The sequence below is a fragment of the Lepidochelys kempii genome, chromosome 7, assembly GCF_965140265.1.
Source record: "Lepidochelys kempii isolate rLepKem1 chromosome 7, rLepKem1.hap2, whole genome shotgun sequence".
NCBI lineage: Eukaryota > Metazoa > Chordata > Testudines > Cheloniidae > Lepidochelys > Lepidochelys kempii.
The window spans coordinates 59,589,635-59,615,021 of record NC_133262.1 but is presented as its reverse complement, the minus strand read 5'-3'; the positions used below and the strand labels follow the sequence as shown (position 1 = coordinate 59,615,021).

Here is a 25,387-nt window from a genome sequence, read left to right as displayed (position 1 = left end):
TGGAATCTCCTTCACTGGAAATTTTTAAGAGTATGTTAGACCTGTTAGGGATGGTCTAGATAATACTTAGTCCTGCCCTGAGTGCTGGGGACTGGACTAGATGACCTCTCAAGGTCCTTTCCTGTCCTATGATTCTATGCTTCTTGTTAATAGACACGGGCACTGTGGGTTTCCTTTCCAGGCACTGGCTTGGATTGATGTTTTGTCAGCTCATACAAGGTTTCCCCAGAGTCCTGAAAGGCCAGTACCCCTCACCAAGGGGCCAAAACAAAACCCACATCCAGACACTGGGAGTGGTTGGGATCTGGATGTAGATCTAGTGGCTCAGACTTGTCTCTTTAAAGAATATATGAAATAGTTAAAGTTGAGCTCCAAATATTTGGCAGCGTTCAGGGGGTTTCTGGTAGATGGTTATTATTAAATCTGAACCAGGGCAACCCCGCATGACAAAGTCACACCCCTGTAGATTTAAAGGACTATTGCAAAGACCATTTCACTACTAGAAAAGGAGTACTTGTGGCACCCTAGAGACTAACTAGAGACTAGCTTATTTGAGCATAAGCTTTCGTGAGCTATAGCTCACTTCATCGGATGCACTACTGATAGTGTTTGCAGTTCAGTCATTGCTGCTGGAAGAAACTTGTTGCTAGGTCAGGTTATGCTAAATAAGCAAGAGGTCTGTATTGGCCTGAGTCTGTTTGCAATCCACCATTTCCATGCCACCCTTTCAAGCAGGGACATGTTTGCTACCTTGAACTTAAATCCAAAAAAGGGAACCGATATATCTGCAAACGCACAGATACTCAGGATGTGGCTGCTGTTTCCTATCACAAACACGTGACCTGAGTTGGTGGTTGTTTTTCCACACTGCAAAAGAAAGAAATCCAGCAAGCTTAGGTGCTACTTTTGTGTCACTGAACGATACAATGATCTTCCTGACAAGCTGGATTCCTGTCCTAACTATGTTTCTGCTTCTCTTATGTAAGTGATCCAATGTATTTCCTTTTTGTCTCTTTCCACAGGCTAAATATTTAAGCTCTGGGGTGGTGCTATACTGTTTATCTCTTGATCGTGCTGGTGCTGTTTATTTCTCAGATGGATTATGTGCATGCTGGGTTTTAAAGTTTATTTCTCTGCAAAGTGAAAAGGGAATATTTATAGACGGGGTGGTGTTATTTTGCGGAGCTTTCTAGACAGAGTTTCATAGCTGGAGTGCAGCAGATATATGAGGGATCGGACATGACAAAACAAAAGGCACAGTTCAGTTACATACCTGCTTCTTTGCTGGTGAGAGAGCTGATGGCTGCAGAGCGTTCCCCTAGGGATTTCACTTACAGGGTAAATAAAAAGCAATAGTCTATGTGCATTCTGTGTGCAAGCCCCTTTCTAACCTCTCCATACACCTTGCTTAGCAATTCACATGCCACTCTGGACATGCAGAACATAAAGTTTTCTGGGTGTTCTCAGAGCACCTGCCAGCATCTGGCACATTTGCTTTCACAACAGCCCTCCCATGAGATGGGTTAGGATTATCCAGCCCCATTTTACACATGGGGACACTGAGGCACATTGAGGGGACGTGTCAGGAAGAGCCCTATTAAGAAGGGGCAGAGCAGAGCCTGCAGCTCATGCAAAACATCCAGCCAATATGCAGATTAGCCTCGTTTCTTTTGATTTATGGGATTGGGGAGTCATCTGCTGCTACTGGGGGACACTCCCCAGCCTTCCTTCTCAATGGGAGTAATCACAGGAAACTCATTAGCCTCATACAGCCTCAAAGAGTTACCCCAGTGCAGCTTGCTGCAGTCCCACATGTGCACACAGGTCATTCTAGTTCAACTGCACTGTGGATGCAACTGCACTGAGACTTGCTCCATTGCAGTGGCACCATACAGAGCTGTAAATCCTTTGGCGGAGAGGCAAGGGGCGTTAACAGGGTGTGTGTGTTTTACTCGTACTGCTGTAGCCAATGCCACATCTCTCCACTGCAGATAAAGCTAGGGAGGGGCCCAGATTCCTGTCTCTGGGTGGGTGTTAACATATGGCCCATAGTGATGAAGAAGGAAGGACTCAGTTTGCCTGGACATCAACAGTGCCTGACTCATGAACCAACCCATTAGTCTAACTGTTGTATTCTTGGTGTGCAAATGCCATAGTACCTAGCCCAAATATTTTCCTTTTTCTAATAGCTCAGGAATGATTTCCATCCTCCCTGGATTTCTCTCTCCCCTTCATGTCCATGGGTAGTCTATATTTGTCTCCAGAGTTGTCTGCCCACTCAAGGTTTGCTATCTGCCTTTCCCCCCACTCCACCTCTCAATATTCCAGGACTCTGCCTCTCTCTCCCTCTACCCACTTGCTTTCCCCAGCACTAACAGCACTGACCACATGCCAGTGGTGGCTACTGAGATGCCACAAGGCCATTTGTTGATTGCTGGAATGCTGTGAAGAATGGGAGGGAGGGAGAGATCTGAAAAAGTAAAGAGGCAAAAGGTCTCAAGGGACTAGAAGATGAAAAGAGGCTGGAGAAAGTGCTGATCGCCATGAGAGGTGAGGCATCGTATTGATACAATTCACAGCCAGGTGATGACATGGGAACATTTGACATGGTTTATTTTTCACGTTATTGTTCAGCAGTGAGATGTGAGGGGTGAGCAATTGATGTTTCCTCCACACCAGTCCGCACATCACAGTGCACCACAGAGCCCTGGTTTTCTCTGCACCTTGGCCCATGGACACACCTACACAGTGAAATTCACCAGCAGAGTTGTGCACAAGGGTCCATTTCACATTGCAGCAGTTCACAGTGTGGGTCATTTAGTTATGATTCTATTCTCTGTATTCTGCCCCTTTATATTTAAGGTCTGCTGGGGTGGGGAGAGCATTCACAGTGGAGGTCCTTTCAGACTGAGAGATGCTCTGGTGCTGCTCATGGAGACATTGCATTTGTTCTTTGTTTGTTTGTTGTTTTCTTTAATCTAAAATGCAATCCATCTAGACTGGAAATGCAGGTCTCACTCTTTGTGCTCATGACACAGTCAAACCTTTTCCTTTTCTTTGAAACTGGGTGGATTCACACGAATGTCAGGCTGGATTTCAGGTTCAAACAAGAACTCAGAGCAACACTCAGTTAAAGCTGCTGAGTTAAACCCTCATAAGACAGATTGTGAGCTCTTTGGGACAGGGACTATCTTCCTGTTCTGTGTTTGTTCTGTGTTTTCCAAACACAAGGGAATCCTGATCCATGACGGGCTTCTGGGTACCACCACAATACAAATATATTTGCATTATTGTGCAAATTGCATATTGCACGTGAGTTTGGTAGTGAAGGGAACAGGACGAAGGACCATCAGTTGGCCCAGGTTTGCTTGAAAATGGTCCAGTGGTCGCTCAAAACCAGAGATAGTTCTGTAAAGTTGCAAAGTTATGATCAAGATCTAACTATTTCCAAAATTATGGGGGATTCAGATCTGGGAATTATGTTTGGCACATTATAGAGATGGCGGCCAGTCGTAAAGCTGGATCTGGACTTCTCCAGAATTTGGGGGGTATTCAAAGCTATTCCCTTCCTTTCTGCTGAGAAGTTGCAAACATTTCAACAAACCAAGCTGATTTTGTGGGTTGCAACAAACATGCGAGCAATGCATGGTTTCAGGTGTGGTCTCCATGACACAGCTCTTGTCACGTGGAAGAAAACAACCCGATTGTTTTACATATAAGTGAAGTTAAATTCAGAAGCAAATGGTATTTAAACTGCACCCACTAGCTATTATTAAATCAAATCCATATTGAAGCGTATGAATTGAAAGCATCATCCCAATTCCTATGGGCTTCCAGAGGCCTCCGTCCTTCCCTTTTTAAAAAGAAACTAATAATTAAATCTCTATGTATTAAACTGACCTACATGAAATAGTCCATGTAAAATATGATTCCTGCCATAAAACACATAATCCACCACCAGTTTAATTCCATTAGAAAGCAGTCATGAAGGTCTCTGTATTATGATCATTAGGATAATAAAAGTAATACAATATTACTTTTATTATGTTTGAATTTAAAACATTCTTCATATGAGCAGAAAGAATAATTAAGGGGATGGGTAGAAGGAAGGCTTTTTTTACATTTATAATGAAAGAAGTTCACATGCTGAAGCAAAGTGAATTAAGTTAGTTCTTTGGTTTCTAAATTAAAACCTAAGTGTTCCACACCCTTTCCTCCCTTAGAGCCTTTCAACATCATTTTAATTTCCTCTTTTGTAACCAGGACACTGGTCATGCAGTGTTGTCCACTTTTGCGGGTTTATCATAGCTGTTTTTCATGAAGCCTCAGCTCCTGGAGTCATGTGACTACAATAGGAAAACAAATCATTTTTTAAAAGTAAGTTTACAGCCCTCCTGATTGCAGAGTTAAGTTTTAAAATGTGAACACTGAGGGCTCAAAAAGCATCTGGACATTTATATGGCTTAAAATCTCATGATTTTTCAAGCCAATCTCAAGATTTTCTGAAGCCTTAATATGCAGGCTAGATTTGTTCCAACATAAATCCATTGTCAATCACTGAGATTAATCCAGGCCTCCAGGTCTGGAGCCCTTTCTCTGTTATTAGCATCTTGGTAAAGGAGACAAGAGCTTGCACCCTTCACGAAACACACCGAGGAGGAATGATTCCTTACGTGAACTTTTTAAAATCTGCATAAAAATCCCATCTCGGTGTCTGTGTGCCTAATGCCATCAGGTGCCACTGCTGTCATTCTGAGCAGAGCTAGTCGGAAATGTTCTAGCAAAAATGGCCTATTTTCCTAAAACAAAATTTTTGCTGAAAATTTTCATTTCATTAGAGATTTTCAGTGAAAGACCAAAATCTGGAGGGGCAGGGGGAAATTGTTAACATTTTTTTAGTGGGAAATGTTAATTCCTGCCCCCCCCCCCCAGCTTGAAATTGTCCATGAAAAACAGTATTTTCTGTTTTGCAGAAGCTGATAGCTCAGAATGTAGGCCGCACACGGTTTTGTGGGAAAGGATGGAGCTTGGCAAGTGGCCCTATGATGAAGTGGGAGGTTGGGGCTGAGGGTTCTGGAAAGTTCCCTCTCACACCATCACATTTTCCCTTGTGAGACAACATCCCCGAGGAGACCCCCTCTGTCAGCAATCTCATGCTGAAGGCTGGACTCGTGGTTTAGGCAGGACCGGAGCAGATGTTTTTACTGGGGAGGTTTGCCATGGGTGGATCTGCCTTTCCCAAGATGTTTTAATAGAGTCATCAGATTTGGAATCTCTCGCTTGTTTCCAGTGGGAATGATGACATTTCAGACTTGTCTCCCAGGCATGCAGCCTACAGACTTGTAGAATGGAAAGGCTGATGCCAGTTCCTCAGGAATGTCCCCATTAAATATCATTCTGATGATGCATCTCTGCTTTACAAGGACTTAGATCCATTTATAAGCCCTATGTACAGCTATTAATTGATCATATGTTGTATCCTAGCATGATGCCTTCCAGCTCTATTTATCAGGCAAGTACAGTCACTAGCAGGATACAATACATTCTCCTATATATCACTTTTATTTCAGATTTCTGGAGTGCAAAGGTCTCTGCCTCTGGAACATCCGAGGAGGAGGAAATAGGTGAGTCCATCTCAGACTGTTACCTTCTGTACAGGGGTAGGAGCCAGGAACTAAGAAAGTGCAGTCACAGCAACAGCTGTATTTAAAGGATTTTAGACTTTGTATTTTCATGAGATCATGAAACGGGAATGCAGACCGGAACCCCAAAGGCTTGGAGCAGGGGCAGTATACGGTCTGCGAACCTGCTTTTTTAACAGAGTAGAGCCATCACGTGCTTCGTAAGTCATATCTAAAAACGCTACTCTCTCTCTTCTGCAAAAATTAAAACAGCAGAGTTGTTGAGTTGGGGGCTCATGGCTCCAAGCCTTCCTGACTTTTACATAGCCACTTACTAGTATCCCAGGAAGTATTATTATAATTAAAACTGAAATACAATTGCGAATATAAAGACATTACGCATAGCAATGCCGTAGCCTGGCTTTTAAAATTACTATTAATATTAACATAGCAATCAGTGTGGTACCCCATTATGTTATGTGCTGTACAAAATACACAGTTACAGATAGTCCCTGCCCCAAAGACCTTACAATCCAAATAGACAAGGTCACATGGGATGCCAATGGCAGAATCAGGAACAGCACCCTTGTCTCCTGAAATACAAGCCACCAGCCTCGTCTCTAGCCCACACAGGTTCTCCTACTGACCCCATGTCTTACTGAAGGTTGTTCATTTACTCACTGATTCACAAAGTTCAGAAACCTGCCATGGGTCCCCCAGTCACCAGTTCCAATGAGCACAGTTCTACTGTGGGAGATGTGAATTAGCACTGCAGGTGTGCGGCTGAGGAGGGTCACTAGCTAGCCCCACACATTCAACTTATTCTAAAGTGGGACAACTAATGTGGCCGCCATTTGCCAAGAATAAGGCTCAGGTTAATTTTGGAATCTTTGTCCTATAGCCCCACCCCCCAAAACACCAAATATTTTATTATTTAATAATGTGTATTCAGTGATTTATTTTCATTTCTCCTTGCAGACCCCAAGTATGTTATCATAGGAGTTACCCTGGGAGCCTTCCTAGCAATTGGGTTTTTAGCACTAAAGATCTGCATGATCAAAAGGCAATTGACTGACAGTGACTTTGTAGGTAAGAGAAACATACTCTTGCTTTCTGACTTTCGACAGAAATTCTTCTCACCCATCAACAGAACAAATCTAAACTCCATTACTCTGCTCCCTTGGTCAGAGTAGATCTGTGTGTAGTAAGAGCAGAGTATCTGCTGGGTGGAGCTGCAAAGGGAATTGTGTTTGAAAAGGGGTGCAAATTTCAGATTTGAAATCCCTGGCATCCATAGATCCCCATGTTTGAATCCTGACATGGTCAACTCAGCTTTCCAAAGGAAATAAATTGCATTCTATACTGTGTAAGCATCTTTTGGAGGAGACCTTTTTAAAAAGGGTCCTATCTACTCTGCATGTACGTTAAAGATCCCATGGCACGTTAGCTCTGAGTAGGTGCCTGCACAAGCATCCTGACCAGAATTTCCACTTCCCCCACTGTACTGGTTCCAGCCTTCCTCCTCAGAGGGTACTGTCTGATTCCTGTAACTTCCATCAAGGTATATGCCTGGCAAAACTCTCACTGGCGTCTAAAGAGAGCAGGAACAGGAGCTTGGCTTGTAAGATGCTGTTGGGTTCTCTGGGATGCCAGTTACTGCAGGAATGTATGCTTTTACTGGCTGCAGTATTTAGGGCAGAGAAAAGCTCAGTGGTCTCACTTCATAGCTCTTGGAACCCACACCTCCTTTGGTTTCAGACCACATGACTTCACAGGCCACATAGAGTGTTGAGTTCAAACCTGCAATTTAAAGTGAAACTGAGCTGAAACTGCCTCCTTTCATGTGAATATATAGCAGTTTAAAAGAGAGCATAATTTGCCCCACTCACTTCCCTGTGGGGAGATTTTGACCCTTTGACTTCCCTGAGTGCAGACTTTGGCTCATTGGCATACATCCTCTGCACAGAGAACCTCTCAACCAAGATTCCAAAATGCTTTATGAACTAAAACACAGAGTAAAGAAAGGGATAATTTCTCCCACCATGGAAATGCAATCAGCTCTGGTGCAGGACATGATAACAGCACATAGCAACACTCCACAGCAGTTGAGAGCAAGGAATAAAGAGGAATACCAAACCCTGCTGCAACTATAATGAGAGATGAGGCCGCAAAAAATACTTACCCAGATTGAAATTTTTCCAGAACACCAGTTTTAACAGCCCCACTCTTGCAAAAAGACCCATAGGATTTTTAAGAAGTACAAGATCTCAGGAGCTCAGTTGTACTTGTCAGCACCTCCAATAGCCAGAGCATGGGTTAGAGGGGGACATATTGCCTGCCGAATCACCAGCAACCCCTCATCCAGTATCCTCGGTTTTTCTTGGAGGTCTTGTGTCCCAAGCACTGCAGAGCTGGGCCTCAACCAGTACCCCAGATCCAGACACCCCAGTGCTGAGGGAATCCTTGGAAAAAACCTTCTCAGCCTCATAGCCTGAAAACTTGTGTTGTCTTGAATGACAAAATACTGATTTTTAATACCTTTCTCAAGCCACCTTCTATTAAAAAAAAAAGGCATCTTGAATTGCATTATAGTACAAAATGGAGTCATGATGCAATTTCATGTAACATGACCATGGAAAACAGATAAAAGAAAGCCCCCCCAAAACTTGAGGGAAATGTAATTATTGTGGGACCTAGGACCCAAGCAGGTATTGTCTTTAACAACATTTCTGTGATGAATTCCACTTGGACATTTACATGCCCAATAGCAGGTGAAGCACATGTCATGCAGGGAACTGATGCTAATCTAGCCGCTGTTTAGATGAAGGGAAATTTTAAGCACGTAGCCAGATTGTGCCATGAAAACCATGCCACGTATTAAAGAGGAAAATATTGTGAAAGACATTGGAATGTTCACAGAGAGAAAGAATGAGAGCATGGCTAGGTATTTGCTTTGTCATCCGTATTCTGCATTTTAAAACATTTGCTTCTGTGGTTGGAACATTGTGGTAATCTTCATGCAATCAACAGAAGTAAAGGCTTTGCCAACATGGTAACCACCTAAACCTGTTAGGTCAATAGCACTGCAGGACAAGTAGCTGCAACACCAGCCCCACCACCTAGCTCAGTAGTGGGGATGGCTTAATGCAAGTGGTTTTCAACCTTTATCATTTGCGGACCCCTAAAACATTTTGAATGATGGTGCAGATCCTTTGGAAATCTTAGACACAGTCTGCAGACCCCCCTGCCCCCCTGACAGGTTGAAGACCACAGTTGTATGGTAATGACAACCTTTTGCAGACTCCTTAGACATAGTCTGCAGGACCCCCAGGGGTCCGTGAACCACAGGTTGAAAATCACTGGTTTAGTGGCCTCACCTTCAGTGTGGCAACAGACTGTCTGAAACCACAGGGTCAGATCCTGCTAGGGTTGCCTCACCCCTTTCTTCTAAGGTAGGTAATTTGATTCTATGCTGTTTTGTGTAAATGTGGGTATTTAAAGGAAAACTTAGGCATCCCACTTTATGCTGTATAGACACTGAAGATTAGCTGTTAAGAGGGGAGGCCTAAATTTCTCTTATTGCCACTATATAACAGGTCTAAAAAAATCATGTCCATTCCTCCTAATTCCCTCATCATCATTTATCTGTTCTCAGAATTGTTTTTCACTACATTTGGGGCTGATAAATGAACCAAAACCAGCTGTGGTATTAGCTACTGTGCAGTTTTGAAAAAGCTGAATATCAAATGTTCCAAATTAAAGGGTTCAGAAAGAATTTGGAATATTATAATATAATATATTACATTTTATATTGGGCTTGATCCTGCTATCCATTGTGAGACAACAGTCCCTTTAATGTCAATGAGTTTGCCTCTGTAAGATTTGGTAGATCTCCCTCCTTAGCTACACTACCTGGGTTCTCATGGCCCCATCACCATGGTATCCGAACAGGCCGATCAGCTTTGCATTTCTATCCCTGGTATCTCACATAACCACCTTTTCTTACTGTTCTCTCTTCAGATTCAGACAACAGAGTGGATAAAAGGTAAGGGTCATTGCTGTCAGCAGTTTCTATGGTGCTTTGGCATGAGAAATGTAAAGTTCAAATTCCCCTCCCCCTACATGTATTACTGCTAACACTGACAATGCTTTAGATAGAAATATATAAAGGATACAAACCTGCATGTAAGTCACTAAGGGTGAGATTTCCAAAGGCATTTAGTAGAGTTGGGCAGAGAATGGAAATTCCATTTAGATGAGAATTAAAAAATTTATTTTCAGTCCGATTAGGAACAAAATCCCAAAATTTCAAAATTCTGCCTATATATATATATATATATAAAATCAGAATCTAAATGAATTTTTCCTATGATATTATAATATATAATATAACACAAAATACAAAAATTCAAACCAAACTTTTGAAAGGAAAAATTAAAATATTTTGATTTGAAAATGTTGAAATGGGACCCCTCCTGCCTTTTTTTCTCCAAAACAAAATTTCAGGGAAATTGACACCATTTTGTGAATCACTTTTATTTTAATGGAACTTCATTCTACCACAGAACATTTTCTGACCAGCTCCATTTAGCCACCTAAAGATGCAGATAGATGCCCAGTGGGAATTACATAAGTGCCTGAGCAGGTTGGGGTGCCTGACTGCTATGGAAACAATTGAGAGAGACAAGGTAGGTGAGGTAATATCTTTTATTGGACCAACTTCTGTTGGTGGAAGAGACAAGCTTTCGAGCTTCACAGAGCTCTTCCTCAGGTCTGAAGAAGGTAACCTGAATTTCACAGCAAAATACAAGGTGGGACAGCTTGCTAAACAGAAGGGGTTCACACATGTTGGAGGAGACCACTTATAATGAAGTGAGCAATTAAGGGCTAGCAGGCAGCAGGATGTGTTACAAATTGTTGTAATGAGCCATAAAACTCTGCTAAGTCCACAGTTTTGAGTGTCCAGCAGAGTTATGAATTGAAGCTCCCAGGCTCATCTTGTGAAGATGTTGGGCAGGTTTCCTTTGAGGATGAGAACTGAGAGGTCAGCTATGCAGTGATTGCTTTGTGAGAAGTGATCACCCACAGGTGATAAGGGTGTTTTTGTCTTTTATATTTTTTTCTGTGAGAGTTCACTGGAGAGCATAGTGATTATCTGGTTTCATCCACATAGTTGTTATTAGGGCATTTAGTGCACTGGATGAGGTACATCAATGTTGTGATAGGCATGTGGAGGACCCATGGATCTTGAAAAACTTTTGTGGAGGGTAGTGATCATCACAGCAATGGAGATATGTCTGCAGGTTTTGCATCTTGTACTGGCAGGGTATGGTACTGCCTTGAGTTGGTGTGTCCTGGTCTATGGGGAGCTTGTGTTTGATGATGAACTTGGCAAGACTGGAAGGCCATAAGATGGGCTTCAGGAAAGATTTATTTCCAGATGTGGTCCCCATCAAGTATGGGAAGAAATTTTAATGATACCCACTATGGTTTCCAATGTGTGTGTGTGTGGACGGGGGGTAGGTGACAACTAGGATATGTGATCAGAGGAGATTTTATTTCCGCATTGAAGCAGATTCTCTTGAGATATTTTGATGGCCTGTTTCATAATGTGATCTATTTCTCTAGTGGAATGTCCTTGTTTGGTGGAACCATTGTCAGAGGCAGGATAATAGTCGTGACGGACCCTTGGTCTGACCCAGCACGGCAGTTCCTATGTTCCTAAGAGTGAGTCACAGAACTAAAGGCCAGAAGGGACAACCAGATCATCTAGTCTGACCTCCTGTCTATCACAAGCCACTAGCACCACTCAGCGTCCGTGCACCAAACCCAAAAACGGAATTGAGACCAAGGTATTAAAGCCCTCAGGAGACTACACTCTTTTGTGTGAGAACTTTTAGGCTGTAGAATAGGCTCTCAGGGCAAATTGTGGAAGCTCCATTGCCAGGGACAATTAAAACTGGACTGGACAAAAACCCATGAAAACAGAAGAATTACTTCTCTGCTATGCAGAGCCAGTTAAGGCTCCCTGATTCGATGTCAGCCCAGCCCCAGTATCTGCTAGAGCAACCTAGGAGTTGCTGTAACTTATGCCAGTGTAGAATCAGAAGAGTGGAGCTCCACTAGCCCCTAGACTGCCCCCTACTCTAGGGATGGATGGGTTGGCTGGCACCAGAGTTGGCTATGCTGGCTTTATGCCAGTAAGGTGTTGCCTTCCACAAAGGGTATTCTCTGCTGACCAATTACAGCTTGAATCCAGCCCACAACCATAACAATCCTGCAATGACTGGGGTATGCATGACCTGACTGTTGTTTTTTAGCGTTTAGCTGCTTCAGTGCAATGTTATGGACCCAGTCCTGGGAGGCATTGATCTCCTATTGCTTTGAACGGGAGTCAGCAGCACTCAGTACCTTGCCAGAGTGCTCAGCATCTAAACATTTTATTAAGTATTACCATGACTCAGCCTATCCACCCATATGCTGTACCCCACAGCAATTCAGTTATAAGCACTGGCCAAAATACCCACAACAGGATCAAGCCTGGGAGCTACCGTCCCATCACAGCATCCTCCAGAGGGGTAAGGAAAAGCTCTGACAAAGAGCCCCTAGAAAACCTGGCTGTTTTATACACAAGTGATGTCACTGCCAGTTACTGGACCTTAGCTAAAGTTAGGAGTTTTAGGGTTGAATCCTGCCCTCTGGTTTTGTTAAGACAAGATTCATGGCTGGGCCCCTTTCTTCTCAAGGTTTCCTTCTTATCTCATAGATTCATAGATATTTAGGTCAGAAGGGACCATTATGATCATCTAGTCTGACCTCCTGCACAACGCAGGGCACAGAATTTCACCCACCACTCCTACAAAAAAAACCTCACACCTATATCTGTGCTATTGAAGTCCTCAAATCGTAGTTTAAAGACTTCAAGGAGCAGAGAATTCTCCAGCAAGTGACCCATGCCCCATGCTACAGAGGAAGGCGAAAAACCTCCAGGGCCTCTTCCAATCTGCCCTGGAGGAAAATTCCTTCCTGACCCCAAATATGGCGATCAGCTAAACCCTGAGCATATGGGCAAGATTCGTCAGCCAGATACTACAGAAAATTCTTTCCTGGGTAACTCGGATCTCACCCCATCTAATAGCCCATCACAGGCCATTGGGCCTATTTACCATGAATATTTAATTACCAAAACCATGTTATCCCATCATACCATCTCCTCCATAAACTTATCGAGTTTAATCTTAAAGCCAGATAGATCTTTTGCCCCCACTGCTTCCCTCGGAAGGCTATTCCAAAACTTCACTCCTCTGATGGTTAAAAACCTTCGACTAATTTCTAGTCTAAATTTTCTAGTGGCCAGTTTATATCCATTTGTTCTTGTGTCCACATTGGTACTGAGCTTAAATAATTCCTCTCCCTCTCTGGTATTTATCCCTCTGATATATTTATAGAGAGCAATCATATCTCCCCTCAATCTTCTTTTAGTTAGGCTAAACAAGCCAAGCTCCCTGAGTCTCCTTTCATAAGACAAGTTTTCCATTCCTTGGATCATCCTAGTAGCCCTTCTCTGTACCTGTTCCAATTTGAATTCATCCTTCTTAAACATGGGAGACCAGAACTGCACACAGTATTCCAGGTGAGGTCTCACCAGTGTCTTGTATAACGGTACTAAAACCTCCTTATCCCTCTCCTGTTGCATCCCAGGACCGCATTAGCTTTTTTCACAGCCATATCACATTGGCGGCTCATAGTCATCCTATGATCAACCAATACTCCAAGGTCCTTTTCCTCCTCCGTTACTTCTAATTGATGCGTCCCTAGCTTATAACTAAAATTCTTGTTATTAATCCCTAAATGCATGACCTTACACTTCTCACTATTAAATTTCATCCTATTACTATTACTCCAGTTTACAAGGTCATCCAGATCCTCCTGTAGGGTATCCCTATCCTTCTCTAAATTGACAATACCTCCCAGCTTTGTATCATCCGCAAACTTTATAAGCACACTCCCACTTTTTGTGCCAAGGTCAGTAATAAAAAGATTAAATAAGATTGGTCCCAAAACCGATCCTTGAGGAACTCCACTGGTAACCTCCCTCCAGCCTGACAGTTCACCTTTCAGTAGGACCCGTTGTAGTCTCCCCTTTAACCAATTCCTTATCCACCTTTCAATTTTCCTATTGATCCCCATCTTATCCAATTTAACTAATAATTCCCCATGTGGCACGGTATCAAATGCCTTACTAAAATCTAGGTAAATTAGATCCACTGCGTTTCCTTTGTCTAAAAAATCTGTTACTTTCTCAAAAAAGGAGATCAGGTTGGTTTGGCACGATCTACCTTTTGTAAAACCATGTTGTATTTTGTCCCATTTACCATTGACTTCAATGTCCTTAACTACCTTCTCGTCTCATTTTGCCATATTCCTTTCTAACTCCTAAACTATACATTTCTTCATAATAAACTAAACAAAACAATTATTTACTGCACCTGGGCCCAATTAACCATATTTTCTTTATTTCTATTACCTCAACCCAAACCTTAAATCAGATAACACTGGTATTTCCAGGATCACTACAAGTTTAGCACAAACAATGCCTGTTTCTTGTGATCTCATTCTTTTTGGTCGCATGCTTTAAGCCTATCACTCATGTCAAGATCCAAACTCAACTGAAAACCATAGTTCATTCAGAGTTAACGTGCATCTGTGTTCCTTTAGCTGGATAGGAACAAGTGTAGCCAGCCTTTCCTATGCCACCGGAGATGGCAGCACACATGTCAGATATTCAGTGACATAGCCTGACCCCACCAGAATATGGGACAAAGCCTCTGAACTGATTGGGAGAATGTTTATGTTAATCACTTCTGGGCAAGTAGAGCTCAAAAAGTTAATCAAGTATCAGGGTTTTCTGAAATTTAATCAAATATTTTCTATACACACATATGCATGACAGATGCGGGAGTTTCTCCCTGCAGGCTGGAAGGCTGAGGCAGGTTCACTTACAAACCGAATGGGTGAGAGTCACACAGCTCAGCTTCTCATCCTGACTGTCCCTGAGTTCAAGGCTGTTGAGAGCTAGGCTTTTGTTTCCTCCCATTATGGAAGCAGGGTCTGGTCACAACATTTCCCAGCATTTTGGGATGGGGAGTTTCAGATCTGCGGTCGGTCACTAACCTAGCTTGCGTGTCCAGTTCCTTCAGCTGGAATTGCGGACAGTGACCCTGCTCTTTATAAAGTGCTCTGAGACCTACAGGTGAAAAGTGCCATATGAGAGTTAAATACTGTCACTGAGGCCCTGGCCTGGCTGTGAGACTGCAAACAAAGAGAGGGAAGTAGTTGTGATGCTGGTTTTGTCATGACCATTGCCAACTGGATTGAGGCTACCAAACCAGTATCAGATGGTTGCTGCACCATACTAGTGATCTCTTTTCTCCTTATTCGAGTACATCCAAATAATATGAGAGCTCTTTCACTGGAGCTGGCAAGTGTGATTTACAGCTCAAGTGCAGCCATGGCAGTGTGAGTGGCAGGGGAGACTAGCTGCTCTGAACATGTGCCTAGTGTTTCACCTGGAACTGTGCTCAGGACAGCTGGTCCCTCCTGCTCCATGTCTATTTTTAGCATGCTAGCTCAATCACAGCCAGTACGGGTATGTCTCCTTGAGGTGGACATGACATCTTCCGGCTCCGGTGCCGACATACCCTAATATGAGAGGGGATGGGGAGGGAGCATATGGATCTATCTCCTGCGTATTATCCGGACCGCCTGCAGGGATCTTTAATCGCCAGGAAACTGTCCAAAAGTGAGTTAATTTTTTCTGGAGTTTGCCCTTTGCACGACCCAGTGTGCAGGTATCTGCTGTAAGTCAAGGAAAGTCTCTAGGACCATGTTAATTCAGGTTTTAATGCCATCCCAGAAGCTTGAAACAACTGGGCACGTCCCAAACACATATGCAAGTGTAGCTCCTCCATCCCCACACCTCCAAAATAGATCTTTGGGGGCAGCTTTAATTTTGTAATTTTGTGACCAATACCCCAGAAAGAGGATATTTCTGTTGAATGAGACATAAAGAGAGGTCCAAGGTCATTTCTTTTTCTGATTGCTGTATTCCCCTATGGGGGTAAGATATCTATTGCCAGTTCTTTGGTTTATTTTGGCCTCATTGCAACTATATGAACTCTTTGATGGGTTATTAAGCTTTCACACAGTATAGTTGCCAGTCTGGGGAAATAGTATAGCTCTCTGCAAAACTGGAGGAGTTCAGGCACTTCGGACAGCACAGGTGCTTCCCAGGCCAAATTCTGAGGTGACAGAACTGAATATGTTGCCATATTGCAGTACTTGGCATGTTGTATTGGGGTTGTAGAGAGGTCAGTGGTGTGATCCAGCCTTCAGTTATTAAGTGGGATATATATAGCATGCCACATTCCATCCAGTTTTCCACTTTATCTTCCCCCCAATTTCTAGCAGGGGATTCCACCAGACTGGGAACTCTACACGAGAAGAAGGGTGGAATTTGGGGTGGCATGCAAAGTTGGCCCATCACTGATTGCCTGTATGGATGGCGAGGATTAGATCTTTATGGTATCTACAGTATCCAGAGCCTAAAATAGCTGTGTGATGTAAAAGGGAGGGCAGCTCCTTCTTGACGCTCACCTGTGTAGGCATTTTATTTGTGATAGCGTATGCCCATGGCATGGCGCTGCTTACAAAGGCATGATGGGGCAGCCTCAGATTTGGGAATATAATTGCCCTAGTTCAACTGGTAGCTGAAGTCTCTTCAAGGAAACGGGTGGGTGTTCCCCATTCTCCATACCAGTGGTCTCCAAAGTGGGGTGCGTGCACCACAGGGGGTGCGCAAGACGAGCCAGCGGCACGCCAGCGGCAGCTCTTCTACCTTTGGTTCTGCGGCGGCAGGAGGAGCGCGCCTGCGGCAGCTCTTCCACAAAGCAGCTCTTCCCTTGGTTTTTCTCCGGTGGCATGCCTGCGGCAGCTCTTCCATGTTTTTTCCTGCGGCGGCACGCCTGTGTCAATTTTTTTTTCCCCCTGGGGGGGCGCGATCAAAAAAGTTTGGAGACCACAGCTCCAAGTGGTCTTTAGTTTTAAGGAGATCACTGATTTTCTGAAAATAGGGTTGGGGTGTTTGGTGTGGGAGACTCTTGAGAACATATATTAATCTGGGTAATGCGTCCATGTTACCATGTTTATTTCTCCTCAGAGGCTGAGGAGTATAGTTTCCCATTTACTCTGGTCACTGGTGACTTGTGTGATAATCAGGTCTAAACGGATTTGAGTTATTTGCTTTATATCTCTGAGGATTAGGATTTCTAGATATTTTAATGCCATCGGCTGCCATTGGAAACCTCACTGACTAAGCAAGGCCCTGTATGCCTATTTAGCTAATCTTAACACGGAGTTGATTGTATATCCATGGGTGGCAAGTGAAGCTTCCCCTGGGGGAGGTTAGCTGCCTGTCCCACCTCTTTGTCCCCAGCTCCGCCTGCACTCCATCCTCGTCCTGCTCGGCCCCTCTCCGACATCTCTTCCCATATCCCTCCCCACCCCCTGCCTGCCTGCCGCTCACCTTCTTACTCCCCCGCCAGAACCCTGTGCCCGCTGCGAGACTCCCCACCCATAGCTCACCTCCTCACCCCCCTGCCTCCCCTGGCCTATTATACCCACCGCCCATCTGGAGAAGCCCCTGAACCTTTCAATGAATTCTAATAATTTGGGTATGGACCTCTGTAGGTTAGGGAGTAGAACCAGCACATCATCTGCATACAACATAATTTTTTGTTCTATATGTCCAGTCTTAATACTCATTATATCCACACAGCCCTGGCTTGTGCATGCCAACAGTTCCAGGGCTGTGTCGAAGAGCAACAGGATAGCAGGCAGCCCGTAATGTGAATAGTTCTGAAATGTAGTTATTGGTGACCACCCAGCTGGAGGAGTTAGTGTAAAGCAGTGGTTTTCAACCTTTCCAGATGACTATACCCCTTTCAGGAGGCCGATTTGTCTTGTCTACCCCAAGTTTCACCTCACTTAGAAAGTACTTGCTTACAAAATCTGACATAAAAATACACAAGTGTCACAGCACACTATCACTGACAAAGTGCTGACCTTCTCATTTTTACCCTATAATTATACAAATAAATCGATTTAGAATATAAATTTTGTACATACATTTCAGTGTGATACAGTACTTGAGCCTGTTTTTCACTTGTGAGCCTTGTCTGAAGCCTGATCCTCAGGCGTCAGGGCTGAAACAGGTAAGTTAGCTTCACGGCTGCATTCCATCTAAGGTGCACACCTGGGCTGCACACGTAATTAGCAGAGCTGCAGAGCTGCATAGACGTGCACACTGTACTCAGGGGTGTGGCCACAGGTGGGCCTAGAAGATGGCAGTGGGTTAAGGTGGGGAATAGGTGGTAGGTGGGAGTAGTGGGGAGAGGTGGGGATGATGATGGGGGCGCTTGGGGTGTGCAGGACTGTGGCAACTCCCCCAACCTCTCCCCCCCAAGTCCTGGGGCTACGCTGGCTGAGACGCCTCTCCCTCCCAGCTCCAGGGCTGTGGTGGGGTGAGACGCCTCTCCCTCCCAGCTCCAGGGCTATGATGGGGAGAAACGCCTCTCCCCTGGCCCCAGCCCTGGAGCGGCTGGAAGAGATGCCTTTCCCCCTGTCCCAGGACTGTGGCAGGGAGAGGCACCTCTCCCCCGGCCCCAGCCCTGGAGCTGCTATGGCGGGGAGAGACTCTTTCCCCCAGCCCAGGTGCTGCTGCAGGAAGAGAGGGCTGGGGGGAGTCCTCTCTCCCCGCCATAGCCCCAGAGCATCCTGCACTCCAGACAACTTCATCCCCAGCCCCACCCCAGAGCCAGCACCCCAGCTGGAGCCCTCATCCTCCGCACCCCAACCCTCTGCCCCAGCCCTGAGCCCCCTCCCACACTCTGAACCCCTTGGCCCCACCCTTGCCACACATCACATATGGTGCACAGAACAAAATTCATCTGCGTGTGGATGGGAAAAATTAGAGGTAACATTGCTTCACAGGGCCCCCAGTGATGTGGGACCCTGGGCGACTGCCCTGCTTGCCATCCCCTAATGCCAGCCCTGCATTTGCGAGCCCCCTAAACCCGTCCTGTGACCTCCTGGGAGCTGCAATCCGCAAGGTGAGAAACACTGATCTAGGTGAGTTGAGTTCCCCCTGGAAGACTTCTGCATACCTCCAGGGGTACGTGTTCTCCTGGTTGAGAACTGATGTAGGACAGCTTAATCCAGCTGATAAAGCGTCCCCAAATCTGTGTTCAGACTAATTTTTCTTTTAATTCCAACCCATTACTTCTTGTTATGTCTCACATAAAATAATTTCTCTCACTCCCTGGGCCATATTCTGAACTGGGGTAAATCAGTATAATTCCATTAAAGTCCAGGGATCTACACCAATTTACACCAGCCAAAGTATTTAGTTCACTTCCACTCCTCCTGGAAGTCAATCATTCCAGCCTCTTGAACTTCTTTGTAGAATTTATCTGAGTTTCCCACAATATGTCAACATCTTTTGGGTATTATAGTTTCCAGAATCAAGCACCACATCCCTGGTACAGAAGCACTAAATAAGCAGTGAGAGACACATGCCTTAAAGTGTATGCAGCCCAAAATCACATTGGCAGTTCATTAGGAAGTAATTAACAGCATTTGCCTCTTTATTTACACAGGTACATATAATTATTTAAGCAATAAATTCATAATGAGATGCCTGTAAACACAATGGGATATTTACTAATAGTTTGAAAGCCTAAAAGGTTTTAGGCATCATGCTGTCAGTTAACGAAACAGTCATTTTGATGTCAACTGACAATTATTAGGTGTCATTTAAAAAAAAATTAATAGCTCACATCAGTTTCAAATGCCATCTTGGTGTAAGCTTGGTAAATTATAATGCCTAAAATATCATGCAAGTTTAATGTATTAATAAAAATGTCTGGGCACATTTAATGTTGGCAGTATTTTGAGTTAATTACAGTACGTGGCAGACAGATTTATTTTGACAGAAAGAGACAAAGAAAGAGACAGACAGAGGCAAGGAGAAGGACAGAGAGACAGAATATTTACTCAGAAAGAAAATATACGTATTTTAAAACCTTTGCAATAGCCAGCAGGAATTTTTTAACTCAACGAATCCTGAGCAACACATACACTGACCCCCGCTCCCATACAGCTCACTGTATCAATCACCAATGTAAATCACTCAGTGTGAGATCGTGTTTTAAATGCCATGCACAAGTCATTGGGACATTTGAGGAAGGAGGGAAGGAGCTTGGCAGCTGCATACCCAACTGCCAAGCCCGACAAGGATTTTTTTTTTCTTTTCTTTTCTGCTACTAGGAATAGCCTCTGAATGTTATCTGTTTTTCCATCTCGTTTCTTCCAAGGTATCTGCTGCCTTTGCTAGGCCCTGTGGCGTTGCCAGTAAGGCTGGTGAGATACAGCTTGCTCTTGTGAGTTATGGCTTTGCAGCATGTTTACCATTCCTTTGACTAACACATGAGCATGTGAAATTAATTTGAGCATGTATCATATACCTACTACTGGATGGAATCAGAACTGCTCACTTCTGTGTCATAGTCCCTATACTATTAACAGCTAATGGAGATTCTTTCTCCAGTAGGCCAAATGGTAGGGATTGTGCTTTTGTGACCACGGAGTGCAGCATATGAACTGTCTGTTCATTTTAGGCACATGTAATGCACCAAATCCCCTAGTATCCTGTTTCTCCTAACCTAGCATATTGAGAATGGTTAAGTCCTTGGCTACCACATATTTCTTATAGTACTGTAAATAAAAACAAGCTCCAAGGAAAAGCTCCAAGGAAAATTCCCCTTGAAATAGATGCAAGAGATAATTTAACAGCAAAAAGCATACCATTCTCTATATAACACTACAACATACATAATTTACTCTATTGCAATGTACATCTCTGTTTATATCAAGGGTGGACAAAGCACCACCTACAGGTCAAATGTGATCCATGGAGTTCTACAAAGTGGTTCATGGCCACCTACATTTCTAATATTGAGGTGTTGTTGATAGAAGACATGTCCTACAATGCTACCTGCCATCGTAATCTAATTATCCTCCACTTCAACCAAGATGCCATGTTGGGATCTGTTTTCTCCATGAGTTGAAACTTCCTCTAGCATTTGATTTAATATGGCACAGAAAGATGGTTTTGACTCTTGGCTAGTATCCCTCACTCTGTGAAAGACACTGGGCTTTGCAATGCATGCCTTGACTAATATACTGTACAAACTATTCACACACAGCAGTATACATTCCATCTATACCCAAGTGAGGGCTAAAATCTCAGCAGCTATACCATCCATTGAAATTGTATCTGTTTAAGAGGCTGACACATACTGTACTGTAAACAAGTTCTCAGAGAAGAGCACTCAGAATAGCTAGATACCAAAAATATACTTGCAGAGAAATTCTCTTTCTCTCAGAGCTCATTTCTCTCAGAGTTCATTCCCTTGGCGTGGGGTGGGTGGTGAGTGAGATTATACACAAAGAGAGCAAGACAGGCGGCCAGGAATTTCCTGTTATTTTAACACACACTACAGCTGTTTTGTGGATTTTAACGTTTTCAGCTGAATGTCCTCCTCTCTGTGGAGACTGCCAATGTGAGGGTAATGCCCTTTGTGATGGGGACACCTTTCCATAAGGAAATGGATTGAAAACACCAAGTCATTTCACATAGGGCACTGATTAGTCAGCAGCTAGAAACTGCTTATAACCACTATTCACCCCAGCTGCATTTGAAGCAGTGAGATTATGGAGGCATCGGTAGCAACTCCAAACTTGAGGCTGTGTTGAGATTTCCTCTGAAAGCAGGATTTATAATCCCTCCATTTCACAATTTATGAGTGAATTTACTTTCCACGTGTAGCAGATCAACTCTTCAGAGGCCAGGTGAATTTTCCATCAGATTTTCACGTACAGTTTTGGAGTGGTGCTATTTTAAATTGCCCTAGCTTGGAAATTTGGCTCCTCTGATGCACACATTTCTTTTTGCCTCCCAACAGATAAAGAACCACATTCACCACAAAATATATACACACACACAAACACATTCATTACATTTGAAAAGTGGCTTATTTCTTAAATATTGAGTTATCCCCTTTATTTGTCACTGTGTGTAACTTTGTGACTTTGTCCTCACCCATAACTATTTCACATTTGTGGACAATGTATACCTTCAAATCAGCGGCACTGCTATGGGTATCCGCATGGCCCCACAGTATGCCAACATTTTTATGGCTGACTTAGAACAACGCTTCCTCAGCTCTCGTCCCCTAATTCCCCTACTCTACTTGCGCTATATTGATGACATCTTCATCATCTGGACCCATGGAAAAGAAGCCCTTGAGAAATTCCACCATGATTTCAACAATTTCCATCCCACCATCAACCTCAGCCTGGACCAGTCCACACAAGAGATCCACTTCCTGGACACTATGGTGCTAATAAGCGATGGTCACATAAACACTACCCTATACCAGAAACCTACTGACCGCTATTCCTACCTACATGCCTCCAGCTTTCACCCAGACCGTACCACACGATCCATCGTCTACAGCCAAGCTCTATGATACAACCGCATTTGCTCCAACTCCTCAGACAGAGACAAACACCTACAAGATCTCTATTAAGCATTCTTACAACTACAATACCCACCTGCTGAAGTGAAGAAACAAATTGACAGAGCCAGAAGAGTACCCAGAAGTCACCTGCTACAGGACAGGCCCAACCAAGAAAATAACAGAACGCCACTAGCCATCACCTTCAGCCCCCAACTAAAACCTCTCCAATGCACCATCAAGGATCTACAACCTACCCTGAAGGACGACCCATTACTCTCACAAATCTTGGGAGACAGGCCAGTCCTTGCCTACAGACAGCTCCCCAACCTGAAGCAAATACTCATCAGCAACCACACACCACACAACAGAACCACTAACCCAGGAATCTATCCTTGCAACAAAGCCCGTTGCCAACTGTGTCCACATATCTATTCAGGGGACACCATCATAGGGCCTAATAACATCAGCCACACTATCAGAGGCTTGTTCACCTGCACATCTACCAATGTGATATATGCCATCATGTGCCAGCAATGCCCCTCTGCCATGCCAATTGGTCAAACTGGACAGTCTCTACATAAAAGAATAAATGGACACAAATCAGATGTCAAGAATTATAACGTTCATAAACCAGTCGGAGAACACTTCAATCTCTCTGGTCGCTCGATTACAGACCTAAAGGTCGCAATATTACAACAAAAAGACTTCAAAAACAGACTCCAAGGAGAGACTGCTGAATTGGAATTAATTTGCAAACTGGATACAATTAACTTAGGCTTGAATAGAGACTGGGAGCTGATGGGTCATTACACAAAGTAAAACTATTTCCCCATGTTTATTTCCCCCCACCCCCACCGTTCCTCAGACGTTCCTCTTAACTGCTGGAAATGGCCCACCTTGATTATCACTACAAAAGGTTTTCTCTTCTCCCCTCCCCCCCCCCCCCCGTCTGCTGGTAATAGCTCATCTTAAATGATAACACCCATTTTTTCATGTTCTGTGTGTATATAAATCTCCTCACTGTATTTTCCACTGAATGCATCCGATGAAATGAGCTGTAACTCACGAAAGCTTATGCTCAAATAAATTGGTTAGTCTCTAAGGTGCCACAAGTACTCCTTTTCTTCTTGTCACAAGCTTGCACTGTCTCCTTCTCTGGGTGGACATCACTGTTGAGGGGACCCGACCGCCGGATCCCATGCACTTCTAAGCCCCCGGGGTCTGGTTAGACCCAAGCCACTGTTCCTAGCTCTGGGCCTTTGGCACAATCCCAGCACAGACCCTATGTCTGTCACCTTTCCTTGGGATGTGGGGCTCCACAGCCCAGACACTTGAATTCCCAAAATCAGTGCCCCAGCCTTCCCAAGCCCCCAGTTGCTGAGAGCTCTACCTTACTATGAGCACTCAGAGCTTCTTAACTAACCCCTTCAAGAACAACATGGTAGGCAAGCAAGGAACACACATCACTTTTACTCTCAGGAAAGCACAGGAGAGATACAGTTCTTTGCAAAACAACCAACAGTCCCAAGGCACACTTCCCCCGTCCGATCTGACCCCTTCTATGAGTCAAAGGTCCGGTCAGCTTTTCAGGCAGAGTCCCTCTTACCCTCTCTCCCTCCCTCCCTCCAGCTGGGCTTCTGACATGTGGCAGAGGACAGCCCCTCTACCCCCCATTTTCAGAGAGCATCCCCCTCTCTGGTGCTGTTTGCCATGTGCCCAGACTGCAAAATTTGGACCCTCCCCCCCCCAGGCATGTGAGTCCCACATGAAGGAAACCCATGTCTCCTGAGGCAGGCCAGTCCTCATGTGTCATTCAAAGTTGATTGCCCTCGATGGCTCTTTCATCATCCCTCCTTGGCAATGCAGTGTGTGGAACAGACTGACCTTCTCAAGGTCACACTGACATTCCCACACAGAATGACACGTAGCAGTTTAAATGGAAGGCACAAAACCAAACAAAGTTCACAGTTTGGATCAGACATGTCACAATCATCATCTAACTTAATTCCCCAATGGAACTGCCCTGATCAATCAGCTATCGGCCCGCTCTCCTCACACACATCCCTGCCGTTTCTGAGAGCAAGGAGGCCGGGGGCAGTCTAGCGTGTGGGCAGACTGGTGTGGAGCTGTGGAAAGGCAGAGAAGATGCTCTGGAGAAAAAATCAAGAGACCACAAGCCCTGCCTTGCTTTTCCTGCCCACAGACACCCTGTGATTTGCTGCCCCGGCCCTGCCCTCTGAAGATCCACAGGAAGTTCAACCGGTCCCTGATGGCAGGGGTGAGTTAATGGCTGCCGGCCTCCTTCCACCCCACCATTCATTCTCCTCCCTGGCTCCAGCAGCCCTGCTCATCTCCTTGTGCACACGTGACTTTCTCACGTCCCCACTGTAACCTCCACTTCCCGGCTCATCTCCCATAAGGAGCACTTGAAATATTGCTGCTTCACTGCATACTGACTGAGCTCCCCTCCCCATTCCAGCCTCAACTCCCCTCCAGAGCATCCCACTGCCCGCACGGCTTCCCCACTCTTATGGTTCCAGGGCTAGATGCACCTCTGTCCTTGCTAGTCTCACTGAGTGCATCCCGTCAGCTGTCAGGCCCCATGCCTTTACTCCTCACGCAATCCTCCCACTCTTAGGCTGGGCCCGGGACTATAGCACCCATGTATCAGCCGTGGTTAACCAGCAGCTCCAACTGAGTAATGGCACATGTGGTGCTTCCCTCTATGGGAGTTTGTGACCAGTGGTGGGGAAAGAAACAACCCCAGACTTCCTAAAAACCAGGCTAGCAGGAGGTCGAGCCAGAATCCTCAGAGCCAAGGGCTCTGTCATTGTCCCTTCAACATTGTCAAGTGTTTGCTGAAGGACGACTTACCTTGAGCCATTCTTTTGCTTCCTGCTTGTTTTTCCTCACAGCCCCCTGTTAAACTAAGCCCTGATATTCACACAGTAAACATCCCAATAACTAGTGCAACATACAGTATTCTTAAGTTATTGCCGCACAGCTCCACGTAAGTTACTTCCCCTCCCCTCCTGTTGGCCTCCAAAGGGGACGGGTGAGGGACTTGGCTCTGTCAACCCACAGGTCGTCCTGCAGTGAAGAGCTCCACTCTGCCAAACCATAGGA

At 44.7% G+C, this 25,387-nt stretch overlaps 1 protein-coding gene across 3 annotated transcripts in view; it reads left to right on the top strand.

Annotated features, from left to right (window-relative positions):
* The first annotated feature begins 843 nt into the window (after positions 1 to 843).
* TMEM273 (transmembrane protein 273) overlaps positions 844 to 25,387 on the top strand; it is a 37,260-nt gene continuing 12,716 nt past the window's right edge. The window contains exons 1-6 of one of the 3 annotated variants that reach the window (XM_073353078.1): positions 844 to 981; positions 5,571 to 5,624; positions 6,600 to 6,710; positions 9,642 to 9,666; positions 20,054 to 20,119; positions 21,704 to 24,395. In XM_073353078.1, the coding sequence (XP_073209179.1) occupies positions 927 to 981; positions 5,571 to 5,624; positions 6,600 to 6,710; positions 9,642 to 9,666; positions 20,054 to 20,119; positions 21,704 to 21,707 (315 nt within the window). In that variant the 5' untranslated portion in view covers positions 844 to 926 and the 3' untranslated portion in view covers positions 21,708 to 24,395. Of the gene's footprint in view, positions 982 to 5,570; positions 5,625 to 6,599; positions 6,711 to 9,641; positions 9,667 to 20,053; positions 20,120 to 21,703; positions 24,396 to 25,387 lie in introns of those variants that run through there. The other 2 variants (XM_073353077.1, XM_073353080.1) reach the window with 2 other exon arrangements.